Source organism: Chlorocebus sabaeus, chromosome X (genome assembly GCF_047675955.1).
Source record: "Chlorocebus sabaeus isolate Y175 chromosome X, mChlSab1.0.hap1, whole genome shotgun sequence".
Taxonomy (NCBI): domain Eukaryota; kingdom Metazoa; phylum Chordata; class Mammalia; order Primates; family Cercopithecidae; genus Chlorocebus; species Chlorocebus sabaeus.
In genome coordinates, this window is record NC_132933.1 from 45,153,650 (window position 1) to 45,167,004 (window position 13,355).

The window sequence follows — 13,355 nt, forward strand, 5'->3', positions numbered from 1 at the left end:
GAAATTGAAACTGCTATTCCAGGATAAGCAGGAGTTGCACCTGGTCCACTTGATAAGGAAAGTTGTTCGGCTAGGGGACCTTATCTGTAGAAGCATAATGGAGAGGGAAACTTGTGATTAGGTCATTCAAGGTCCTCTAGTTTTCCCCAGATGGCAGCAGGTAATAGTGAGCCTATAATTTTTAAACCTAGACTATACTCCCTTAAAAAAAAAAGAGCTGGTTTTGGAACAAAGACCTGTCTAAGGCCTTAGGTAAAGGTAAATTGTCACTTGGAACTGCAGTGGGAATCAAGGGTATACAATATGGGGAGGGAGATATGAAACACTTCTTAAAAATGTAGGCCACTGACTCTCATAAACAAACCTACTGAGTCTAACAAATACCAGTTGGATTATGTCTTACATTCCTCTCCCTACTCCTTTTTTTAGGGTCCCATGGGAGTTCCTGGATTTCTTGGCATCAATGGGATTCCGGTGAGTGTGTCCACAGATGAATTTTTCATATCCTCCTTTAGGTTCTGCCTCATATTTCAGACATTTTGACCTCAGCAACGTCCTGTCTCATGCAAGCATGCTCAGGAACAAGGGTTGAGATATGTGTGGTGAGGTTTAAAGGGCAGTGGTCACACACAATTGCCCTTGGATTCAGGCACAAGCAGCCCTGTGTTGCATGATTGGAGAGTGGAGGAACCTGTGTAGCCATAACATCAATATCTTAGACAACACGAGTTAAGTCTTGTGGGTTGAGCAGAGCTTTGATTGGAGATGAGGAACTGGTTCTAAGGTGTAAAGACAGAGCCACATTAGAGCATATATATCCTTGTATAGGGAAATTAAGATGATACATGAAATTAGAAGATAAAATCCTTCATGATATCTTGATACCTTCCATTTCATAATTTGTTCTCTTCAGCCTTACCTCATTTCAGAGTGAATTTTCCTTTAAAGTTTTTACAAAGTGACTACTCCAAAGATCACTTGGAGGCAGCCTCTTGCAAAATTTATCCTGTGGACCTCTGCTCTGCCCAAGATAAGTGGAAGGTTTGGAACTTGCAGACAATTCTTTTTTCCATCCATCCAGCCTAATATCTTAGTTTCTCTATTTTCGTCCTATATCTGTGCCTATCCCACCGCTGGTGATTCCATGGTAACATTGCACCAGCCTTTAAAATACAATATTTGGAAGTTACTGGCTATCTTTTTTCAGTTTTTCCCTTTGACACATCTCTATATATTTAAGCCATAGTCTGGGCTATGTTTGTCTACAGCAGCAGTTTTCAATCTTGTTTAAAAGAAGAACAGAATCTCAACATATAGAACAGAAAAAAAAAAAAGTGCAGCTCCTCCATTTGTGGGAGGTCCTAAAGCCTGCTTTTATCTTTCCAACAGCCTCTCAGAGGTTGTTCTGAACCTTATCAAAGCATGGTTTTTGGAGACCCTATGATTAACAGCTTCTGTGTTACTCTCGATAATAATCTAGTATCAGGAAAAGGGGTTCAAATCTTTTTTCGCCAACCTGTAGATATTTAATGTGCTCCTGCTATATGTTAGCACTCAACCTTGGGAATACAGAGGAATCATGTGGCTCTGCCCTGAAAGATAATATCATCTGATTCATTGTCTCCTCTGATCTAGTAGACATTTATGAATTTGAAAAATTGAAGGCTCACTTACCTCGTATCTGTTGCATGTATCAACAAGTCGGCCATCAGACTACAGCATTTTATTCAACTGCAGAGTCTGCAAAGTGCCCAGAAATAGACCATTGGGAAAATAAGCAGACGAGGTTGGCCATCCTTTTATGATGTCTCCTGGCATTTTCTTTTGGCTGTGTTCCTATGGCCCCTTTAGCCAGAGTCTCCACCCAGAATGTGTATCTTCTGGGAGCCACTGGATAAGGGAAACTAGCAAACTGGAGGCAGCCTCTTTCACTCATTCTGTGGACCTGGCTTTGCCAGAGATGAGTGGAGGACTTGGAGCTTACCGTCTTAGTATGCCCTTCCTCCTGCAGTCTTGTTTTAATAGGAGCTGGAAGGAAGTGAATCCTGGAGGCTAAGGCTGTTTCCAATTCTGAGCTGGAAACTGCCCCAGAGTCCAGCTGGATACTCTTACCTCCAGCCTGTCGCCAAGAGAGCCCTAGAGCTTGCAGGAATGGATCACTTCTCTTCAAGGCTTCATTGCTTGGCAGAATGAGTTGCAGCTGTTCAGACCCCTCTAAATGAGCTTACCACTCCCAGTAGAAGTCCCCACTCCCTTGTGGGGTATCCACATCTTTTACTTAGGCCTTATCCTTTTCTAGTTTTCTTGCCCGAACTCCTGATATTTCCTTTCCTTGACCAAAAATTGTATGTGTTTTCTTTTGACTTCTGATTGCCCTAGCTGCAGGCTTCAAACCTCATTACTCCATAAAATCCCACTTTCTTGTTGTTTCTCCCTCTTGCAGCCTCTCAAGAAATATTTGTTAAACATCTTCTGTTCAGTGCTTACCTCTTCCTTCCACCTCTAATCTCCCAGGAGTCATTGGTACCTGTCTCAAATACTCCAGCGCCTCACTACCTACAGCCCCAGGGGACTTAATGATAGATAGTTTTTTTGTGCTAGTCTCATCCAGCTCCTAGAAAACAGAGATTATATCTTCTGTTCCTCTCAGAAGCCTGAGAGGCCCATGACTGAACTCTGCATAGAGTAAACACTCTAAAGGTATTGCGGGGGAGGTTGACTTCAACCTCTAGTGCCTAGCAATAGTTCTTAGACTGTCAGGGCTCCCTCAGACAGAAAAACACAGACACCATAGGCCTAGTCAGACTGATTATTTTGTTCTACTTTCAGTAACACATATTAAGCAATTTGGCTGAAACCAACAGCTTTCTTAACACATCTTACTAAACTGGATCACTGCACAGATCTGCTTCCCCTCTTAATATTAGCTGATTGTTAACATATGTGTCACTAGTTTTGGTCTCAAAACTCCATTTTTGCTGTCATGTAGACAATTTCAACATGAGTGGGTTAGTCATCACTTCATGATAACCTAAGTCTTTGCACTAAAGGGCACAGCAACTAAGCTAGAGAGTGAGCAAACAAGCATTCCTAAAATCGTCAACATTAGAACAACATAGACTAGGGACAGTAGGGCTGTGGCTTTTAATGATATCCCAGCTGTGAGTTGGGCCTGTTGGCATCCACAAGAGATGTGTGTTTATCAAATGTTTTCAGTTCAAAGCAGTTGGGAGCAGACATTTTCACTTTACAATTTATGTTTAGCTTTCCCCATGGAGTCAATCCCAAATCTCTAGTTCCCTGCCTGGAGACTTGTAAATGAGCACATGAGATTTATATCCTCAAAGTGAACACATACCACTCACCAAATGGAAACTTTTCCTTTGAAACTGGATTCTGAGGAACATTGTTTTGGCTTTTCTGGAATATAACAGATCCTCCTATTCCATGTGCTCAGTCCCTTGAGGCAATACAGAACTATGGTTTCCTCCCTCAAAGAGCTATACACTCTTGGAGGGTTGGGACACACATATGTAAAATCATTAGCTATAAGAATAAAGGGCAATGTGCCAGAAATTCTGTGGTTCTGAGAACTGAGAGGAGGTAGAGCTCAGTCCTGTGGTTTACCCTTGCTGACTTGACTGAGAGAAGATTGTTTATTGAGCTCCTACTTAGTAAACCTAGTCTCACTTATTTTAACCATAACCCAATGGAATAGGCATTATTCACTTTTAATGCTGACAATGACTCTATAAGGTAGGTATTATTCATCACCATTTGACAGTTAAGGGATCTGAGGCTCAAGTTGGAGAAGGGAAACAGTGGGATTGGAGCACAAGTCTAACTGGCTCAAAACATGCCTTGTCTACCCATTTCTTGGCATCAGCTGGGTGAAAAGGCGCTGATAGATCTGAGTCAGAGGTCAGAGATTTATTTCCAGATAATTCAGCTAAGGTAGGAAAGTGCAAACAGGTATCCCTGAAATCCTACAGGTAGGAAATATCAGGAGTTCAGGCAAGAAAACTAGAAAAAGATAAGGCATAAGTAAAAGATGTGGATACCAAAGGTTAAGAATCCAGACAAAGGTTTTGGTGTCAAACAGAAACAAGGGCTCAGGAGTAAGGAAGACTCCTGGTACTTAGCCAGCCTGTCGTTTTGCCTCAATTTATCCCTGTAACCTAGCTGAGAGGTAACCCCTAGCAAGTTTGGCTGGGACATTTTATAATAGTGGCGATCAGGATCCCAGCCAGAGATAGACATTTCACCTGAAGGGTTTAACTGAATATAGTTGAATGAAGGGTATATTTAACAGATGTGGAAAAGATTAGGGGAAACAACAGTGGATGGTGGAACAACTAACTCAAAGCTACCCCTAGACCTGAAAGGGAAAAAAATGGAATGGTAATTATTGGAATCCAGTGAGATCTGGAACCATGAAATAGCTGTTGCCGAACAGGAACTAAGACTACGGAAAAATTTGTCCATTTCCTTGGAATATAGCCAGGGAGGGAGGGCATGGGGGAAATAAATAACCTGTGTCTTTTCTCTTCCTGCTTTGATCTCTGCAGTCTGTGTCTCCCAGTGGCCAAATACAGCTGGAAGACAGAGGGAAAGGGAGCCTAGGTGGTACAGTCCATAGAGGCCAGGCTCCCAGGACACAGATCTGAGGGAGATAGAGTGTAGATCGTCAGGGCAAACAAGAGTAACCATCCCAATTAATAACAAAAAGTTGCAAACTTTAGTATGCTGTATCAGCTTCCCCAATGCAACTAAAAATCATCACCTGAGTCTGCAGAGGCACAGATAGCAGCAACTCTGTTGTAAAGACAAGTTATTGAGCATTCCTCTGGACTTAGCATTCCATGAGTCCGATTGTCTAGACTCACACTTTTGTATTAACAGTGTGTCTAGCTCTTACAACTATAACAACGAAAATGAAACAGAATTCTATAGAATATTTCCTCTATAAGAATTTGATTAAAGGTTGTTTCCTCTAATAATTTGAAAAGTTCATATTTGAACATATAGCATGTTTCCCTCAAATCATCAAATGTGTATACTTGGCTTTTAAAGTGTTTGCGTCGGCAGGGGGGAAATCTACCTTTTCTTGACCTGTCTATATTTCTGATCTTTCTGATCATCTCTTTGCTCCATGCCCAACACACAACTGGCTTTTGATGGATTAAAAAAGATATATTACCTACAAAAGGGTAGACTCTATGTACCAAGGAAGCCCAACTCTAGAAAATTATTCAATTCAGATGAACTGTATGAGAATGATTACTAATTCCCAAGCAAAACAACTGCCTCAGTAGTTAGTACGGAGAAGAGGAAAACATACAGTTTTTGAACTGAAGCAGTAGCTTGATGTGTGCGCATGATGAAATGAGATTGAAAATGTGATTCTTGCAGGACTTGCTTATTTTGGACCAAGCGACTTTCAGGAGAGGGGGTGCTGTGGGAACTGCTTCTGCTCTATTAACCAAAATCCAGCATCATTTCCCATGCAGAGCTTCCAATACTGAATGTCATGCCAGGCTGCTCAGGGTCTGTCTGGCCTGAGGAATCCTAAGGTCTGGCATGATTCCGTGTTCATATCACTTCAGCTGCCAAACAGCTAAGCCCAATTTTAGCACATCTTTGTATACAAGAAAGGTAAAGTTGCAAGACCTTGTGTATCCCATCTGTTCATGCTTGATCCCTTTGGTTTCAGCTTGGTCCCTATTAAAACATTCATCCTTTTGGGAGGGACAACATTGAACTGTGATTAGACACATATGCTTGAGTATAAAGGAAAGACGTGCAAACATACATGATGGATCTAAGGGAGTGATCAAGGAGCCAGAGTTTAATAGCATGCTTGGCTTTTCTCGCTGTGGAGCCATTTAGAGTAGCTGACAGTCCTGTGGCTAACTTGATCCCTTCTTTTCTCTTTGAACAGGGCCATCCTGGACAGCCGGGCCCCAGAGGCCCACCTGGTCTGGATGGCTGTAATGGAACTCAAGGAGCTGTCGGATTTCCAGGCCCTGATGGCTATCCTGGGCTTCTCGGACCACCTGTATGCTGCCAGATATTTGCATTTTATTTCAAATGGCTTTGCTTGTCTCTAAGTGTGCCCTTTTTCTGCCTCTCTGGAAACCTCATTAAGATTTTGTGGGGCAGCCACTACAGACCCTTGTCAAATGTAGGAGTCAATACTGGCAGCACCACAACAGTAAAAGTCTAAAGAAGAATACCAGTTGCATTGGGGTGTGCACATGCTACACTGCTTAGTGTTGCCTTTTTTTAATGCAGCTTGTGAAGTTGGAAAGATTGTTAAAAGGCTGTAGTAAATTTCATGGCGAAATAACACACTTGGGCTATTTAACATGGTCCGACATCAGACAATATTGAGGAATGTTTGGAAGACTTATATGGGATCACGGAAGCACTAACCAATACCCAAAGGGCTTGCTAGCTTGGTCTATACCAGTGGTTTTTAACCAGGGGTGATTTTTGCCACTCAGGGGACATTTGGGAATTGTTATTGATATTTTGAGGCCTCACAAGTGGTGGTGTGCTACTGGCACAAGACAACCCCCTCCCCAACATCTAGGAATCATTTGGTTCAAAGTGTCAATAATGCTGAGGTTGAGAAACCCTACTCTACAGTAACAGAGTGTGTGGCTACACTCACACATCATAACCCTTGGTTATGGTATTGGTAAGGTATTTATTGGATCCCAGTGTCACCACTTTTATTTAATTCCATTCATCCAGATAGGGCTCAGATATTTTGATCTAAGGGATCTCTAGTAAATACAATGCCCTTCCCGACTGATTTTACAAGTGGCTAGAAAGAGAAAAATAACACATTTCAGACCCATTCTCAACCTCCCTTGAAATAATCTAAATTCATGAGGGCACTGATCTGAGATATCTAACTAGAAATCACACCATTCATTAGACATGTTTTATAGATATGTGAATTAATTGACACTTCATTGGAAGAGCAGCACTACCACCTTCAGTGACCAGGTTGGGGTGTGGGTATATGTGTGAGAAAATGAGATAGATGGACAAAGCACAAGCCCCAGATTGGCATATAGGACTTTGACACCTAAAAACCAAACCAGTATGCCGGGGGGTGGGGAGGTAAGGAAAGATGTATTGCTAACATAGGATGAGTTAAGTGAGTCGCAAAGTTCTCCAAAGATTGCCATGGCAACCAGGTATAGAATAAAACATTTCCATGAAAATCCAGCAAAGCAAGGACATGCTGCCCCCTAGAGGGAGAAAATAAATGTTGAGGTAATGAATACCCTCTGACAAAGGACAAAGGTAAAAACCTAGTCCTGTCTCTAAACTTAACCTCAAGCCTAAATAGGAACTTGGACATGTATTTTACTAAGCTGAGACGTATCCTTTGCTGAATACCGAACAGATCATTCAGTAGGCTTTTTTGAAGCTTCTTTCAGGAAAGTAGTGGCCACAAGAATAAGGTGAAATAGGCAGTGTTAGGAAAAAAAACTGATTTCTGCTTCTGGGATCATGTTATTGTTTCATGATACCAATAATCCTTGTGCTGAAGGAATCAATCATTCAATAAATGCTTCAGTCCACAAAGCTTAGCCCTACCCCAAATACAAATCCTGACTTCCCTTAGGTGTAGGGACATTGATTATCCCCAGGTGTACAAACTCTAGCAGATATTAGCCAGCATCTGCACTAAGACAGCAAAAAATCTAGTTGAAAGATTGGAATTGTGTACTTTGAGCCATTTTTCATGTTAGCAGTGAGATACACCAGCCTCTTAGACAGGCTTTGAATCTGAAGTTGTGTGGTAGAAGTACAGGATGAAGGTATTTTTGTAGATATCTTTTAGACCGGAGGTCTACAAACTGACCCACATGGCCTTTGGCTTGTGGCCTGCTTTTTAAAGAAATAAAATAAAATAAAATGAAAGAAAGAAGAAGAAGAGTGTAAAACAGAGTTTAGATGTGACCCAAAAAGCCTAAATTATTTACTATCTGGTTCTTTTCATGAAATTTTATTGCCTCTGTCCTAGACAAAGGTTCTGTCAGTGACCTATACCTGTGAGGGGTGAAGCAGTGAACTCTCCATTATATGAGTTATTTGTGGTTGTTCAGATCAGTACTCTGAATAGATGTAAAGGATCTGACTTTAACACATTTCAGACCCATTCAAACCCCTTCCCTTTACAGACTTCTGGCTTGGGGATTGGGAGGGCATACAGCTCTGAATCAGAGCACCTGGTCAAGGAACGTGTTTTGCCCCTTAGTACAGCCAATTTTGCCATAGAAAAAGTGACATGGTTTTAGGTTCTTGCTGTCCCATCCTTTATCTGATCAGATAATGCAATTAAAAAGACTATAAGTGTGTGTATTTCTTCAATTTTTTTAACTATTTTACTCAGGGGCTTCCTGGTCAGAAAGGATCAAAAGGTGACCCTGTCCTTGCTCCAGGTAGTTTCAAAGGAATGAAGGTAAGAGCCTGCAAGGCAGGTAGCTGAGTAGGCTATAAGCTGGGTTCCCCAGCATTGGGCCCCACCTCCAATGAAAACATTTCCAGAACTAGCATCTGTGTCTCTATTTAAGGAGCAGACCAAGATGGATTTAAAAGGATCTGGAGCTTTTTGTGGTGGAAACATTGACATAAATGTTTGCAACTATACTGTCAAAGAGATTTGCTCTGCAGGATCTAGACCAAAAATAGGAGACAGATCAGCAAACAAACAGTTTGCATGGGTATCATTTTATTTCACAAACCAAGACATTTCCTGCAGGCAGATACCTTTTGTCTACTGTAGAATCCTTGTTGTCTGTATACCTTGGTTTGAAGCCATGTATATCTCTGCCCATCTCAACATGGCCATTAGCCAAAGATCCTGGTTCTGCTCTTCTCTGTTGCTTCACACCAACCCATCACCCTAGCTGGGCACCTGGATGTCTGCAAAAATTGCCCATCAGCCCTGCAGCTGGCGGAATACTTTCATCTCTTTCCAGAATTGACAAGAACCTTCTGTGTTCTTGTGACTGTATTGCCTGATATCCTGTGGGTCCTAAGTAAACCCTGGCTTCAAATGTTTGGCCCTATTCCCTTGCAGAGCAGGACAGGAGTCCATCATTTCCCTGGTAGCAAACGAAAATTTATGTGCCCAACATCTGAGGAGAAGATGCACCAAGCTCACTCAGCTAATTGATGGCACTTTTCTGTCTTCCATTAGTGCATACAGCCTGGAACATTGGCAATCACTTTGGAAGGCAGTGATGGGGGTGGGTGGCTGGAGAGCCAGACAAGATTTAGGGTATGGGCTTCTAACTATAGATGCCATAGTAGAAGATAGAATGTTTGAGTTGGAAAGGACCTCATGATTGTCAGACTTGTATTGGTATCGCTCATTTTACAGATAGAAGAACTGAGGTGTACTGAGGCTATGTGACTTGCTCAAAGCCAGTTCACCAAAGAGCTAAAACTCAGGCAGTGCTCTTTCCATGCAACAGAGAGCTGATTTTTTACTGTAAGCCAAGTGGAGTAAGACTAACAGGTGTCAAAATTTGGTCATTGTCTTAGAAAACATTGATTAAATGGTTTTGCCAAAAATCAGAGACCCTGGATCCAGTGGAACACAACAATTTTCACAAGATGGTTATATTACCGATTCATGCAGTAACTAAAGATGCAGCAAAGTAATTAAAACGTAATCAGAGACTGTATGCTCTGTTGATTTTCCCTTGAAATGCCTGATTTGCATTGTATACACATGGGCACAGAATCTTTGGGGATGAAGGCACACGGGAATGTAGCTTTGCTTTCCTCCAAAAGGAGTAGGAAAATCACCAGCCCACAGAAGTAGTCTCTAATTGTTAAGTTCCTAGCAAAGGTGAAAATTAATTAATCCAAGTAAAATGTGAAATCCTGTTCAGCCAAGGCTATAATATGTGTCTTCTACAGTCCAGATTTTTCTTACAGAAAAAAGTAAACAATCTAAACAGTCCAGTATGTCCAATTCATACATTATTTAAAACACAAGACTTTGACAGAGGAGGCCCAAGGTTCAGAGATGTGTTGTTGTCCCTATGAATGTTAGGTTAATTATCTGAAATATTGCAGGCTTAATTTATTGAACTCTTCAGTGTCCTGCCTTTGTTTCTCAGGGGGATCCTGGGCTGCCTGGACTGGATGGAATCACTGTAAGTTATTATTTATGTGTTGAGCTCTCAGTGTTGACTATCACTAATGGTGCATTTTAATTCTCCTCTATGATGTTCTAAGGTCTTTATAGACCTCAAGGAAAATCTAGACAGTTGAAATAGAATGGGTCACAGTATTGACATTTTCCAAATGAGAAAGCACTGAGAGGATGAATTGTACACTGTCAAGTTGCATGACAAGCAGGCTTTCAGACTTTAGGCCAGAGACTTATGTATTCACTGGGATGTACCTTCCCCTAGTATTTTGCCTTTCATTCAGGAAGCATTTACTAAATGTTTTCTGTGTGTCGAGTGCTGTGGGTAAATCAAAAGAAGTAGAGCACATTGCTTTAAAAGGTGTTCTACACAGAAATTCCTTCTAGGGACTCTTGATAATAGTGAGTCTATGTAAGGCTGTGAGTTATGTTAATAAGAGCTTTATTTTTCTTTAAGATTCCACATTGCCATCACTTTTTTTTTTGAAACAACTTAAGAAAAAAAAATGCTTCTTTCCTTCTGTTTTCTTTCCCTTTCCTGTATTCACTGTTTCTTTCTTCAGTCCTCTCTTTTTTCAGTCCTCAACTGATATTGAGCACCTAACTATTAGCAAAGTGCTATGAGTAATCTCTGAGACAATGTAGACACAGTCCCTGCCCCCAAGGGTGGGAAAAACTAGTAGGAATGTGGCATAAGAATTCCACAGCAACTTAGAGGAAGAGACGCCATTCACTTAAGGATATGTCATGTGAGTCTTTATGTCTAAGAGACAGAAGGTAGCTTGTGAGAAGTGTGAATGGTGTTTAGCTGGCAGTGGAAGGAGACTTTCTAAATAGAGAGTTACAGAGTTTCGTGGGAAAAAGTAGGCAAAAAAAATGGGATGTGTGCAAGCACACACAAAAACAGAGATGAATAAGTACCAAGGCCATACATATTCCCTAGGGCAAAACAATTGGCTTACACGGTGTATCCATTACATTTACAGAACAACCTCCACTGTACTTGCTGCATAGCTTCTCTTAGGTACTTGTTTTCCTGTCCACAAAGGTGCAATGTTTGTCCACATACACAGGCATGATATACAAACTGCTTCAATTTGGGGAGAGGGCGTTTGGTGGCTGAATAAGGTATTTGTGATCAGCAAGGTGATCACAGATGGCTAGTTATTTTCAAAACAATGTTCAGACTGTCATTTATTTCTGGAGGCCCTTTGAACTCCTCCTTTCTCTTCCTCCTGTCTGAGTTCCAACCTCTGTTACCCTCTCCACCCCTTATGCAGGCCCATGTCAACTTATTCCTGCTCCACCATTGGAAATGAATCCTTGCATTTTACCAGATCATTTTTCTCTTGCGATTTCACTGTCTTATGTTTAACATTGTTGTTATTTGATTCAAAAATTTTCTAAGTTCCCTTATGATTTTTTCTTTGACCCATGGAATATTTAAAAGTGTGTTGCTTCATGTCCAAATATTTAGTAGCTTTCCAGATATCTTTCTATTATTGATTTCTAGTTTTATTTTATTGCAATTAGAGTAAACACTTTGTGTTATTTAAGTTCTTTTAAATTTGTCAAGGTTTGTTTTATGGTCCAGCATATGGTCTATCTTGGTGAATGTTCCATATGCTCTTGAACAGAATATGTATTCAGCTGTTGTTGGGTATAATGATCTTAAAATTATCCATCAGGTCAAGGTAATGGATAATATTGTTTGGATCTTCTATGTCCTGACTGATATTTTTGTCTAGTGTTTCTGTTCATTATGGAAGGAGGGATGTTAAGATGTCCAACTGTAACTGCAGATTTGACTGTTTCTACTTGAAGTTCTGTTCGTTTTTGCTTCATGTATTTTGAAGCTCTGCTATTATGTGCATAGGCATCTAAGATTGTTATGTCTTCTTGATAAATTGACTAATTTTATCATTTTGAAACAGGCTTCTTTATCTCTGGTAATATTATTTGTCTCAAAGCCTACTTTACCTGATATTAATATAACTCTTTTGCTTTTTTAAAAAAGTGTTTGTTTTATTATAACATTCTAATAGGAAAAATTTCAAATATAGAGCAAAGAAAAGTGAATTTTGCAATGAACATGCATACCATTAATATTTTACTATACATCATCCCTTGGTATCCATGGGAGATTGGATTCAGGACCTCTCATGGATACCCAAATCCCTGAATGTACAAATCCCTTATATAAAATGGTGTCATGTTTGCCTATAACCTATACACATCCTCCCCTATACTTTTAATCATCTCTAAATCACTTATAATGCCTAATACAATGTAAATGGTATATAAAAAGTTATTATACTATATTGTTTACAGAATTGTGACAAAAAAGAGTTTGCATGTGTTCCATACAGATGCAACCATCCTTTTTTTAAAAAATATATTTTTAATCAATAGTTGGTTGAATCCACAGATGTGGAACCCACAGATACAGGGGGCCAACTGTACTTGCTTTATCCTTCTATCCATCTATCCATCCCTCTATCTGTCCATCAATCCATCCTATTTCTTAATTTTTATTTTAAGTTCACAGGACATGTAGGTTTGTTACATAGGTAAACGTGTGCCATGGTGGTTTGCTGAACCTATCAACCTGTCACCTAGGTTTTAATCCCAGCATGCATTAGCTATTTTTCCTGATGCTGTCCCTCCCCCTACCCCACCCCCCGACAGGCCCCAGTGTGTGTTGTTCCCCTCCCTGTGTCCATGAGTTCTCATTGTTCAGCTCCCACTTATAAATGAGAACATGTGGTGTTTAATCCATCCTATTTTTAATGAATTTCAAAGTAAATGGTAGACAAGAGTTCACTTACTCCTAAATCCTATAGCATGCCTATCTTTAATTAGACTTCAATATTTGTTTTCAGTTTTTTCTCTTTATATAAAATTTACATACAATGAAACACATAAATCTTAGGTGTATGTTTGCTGAGTTTTGACAAATGCATACTTGTATGTAATCCAAACCTCTATTCAGGTATAGAAAATTACTATCACCTCAGAAAGTTCCCTCCTGCTCATTCCCTGTCAATCTCTGTCCCATTTCACCCCAAAGGCAACCACAATCCTGATTTTTCTCTATTATGCCAGTCCTAGAACTTCATGTAAAGGGAATAATATAACCTCTAGCCTTTTGGATCTGGCTTCTTTC

General features: G+C 40.4%; 1 protein-coding gene across 7 annotated transcripts in view; it reads left to right on the top strand.

The window, feature by feature from the left end:
* Positions 1 to 13,355, top strand: part of COL4A6 (collagen type IV alpha 6 chain) — a 300,057-nt gene that overhangs the window by 236,327 nt on the left and 50,375 nt on the right. For all 7 annotated transcript variants that reach the window (XM_073013472.1, XM_073013471.1, XM_073013473.1 and 4 more), the window contains exons 5-8: positions 430 to 474; positions 5,942 to 6,058; positions 8,417 to 8,485; positions 10,158 to 10,193. In XM_073013472.1, the coding sequence (XP_072869573.1) occupies positions 430 to 474; positions 5,942 to 6,058; positions 8,417 to 8,485; positions 10,158 to 10,193 (267 nt within the window). The remainder of the gene's footprint in view (positions 1 to 429; positions 475 to 5,941; positions 6,059 to 8,416; positions 8,486 to 10,157; positions 10,194 to 13,355) is intronic.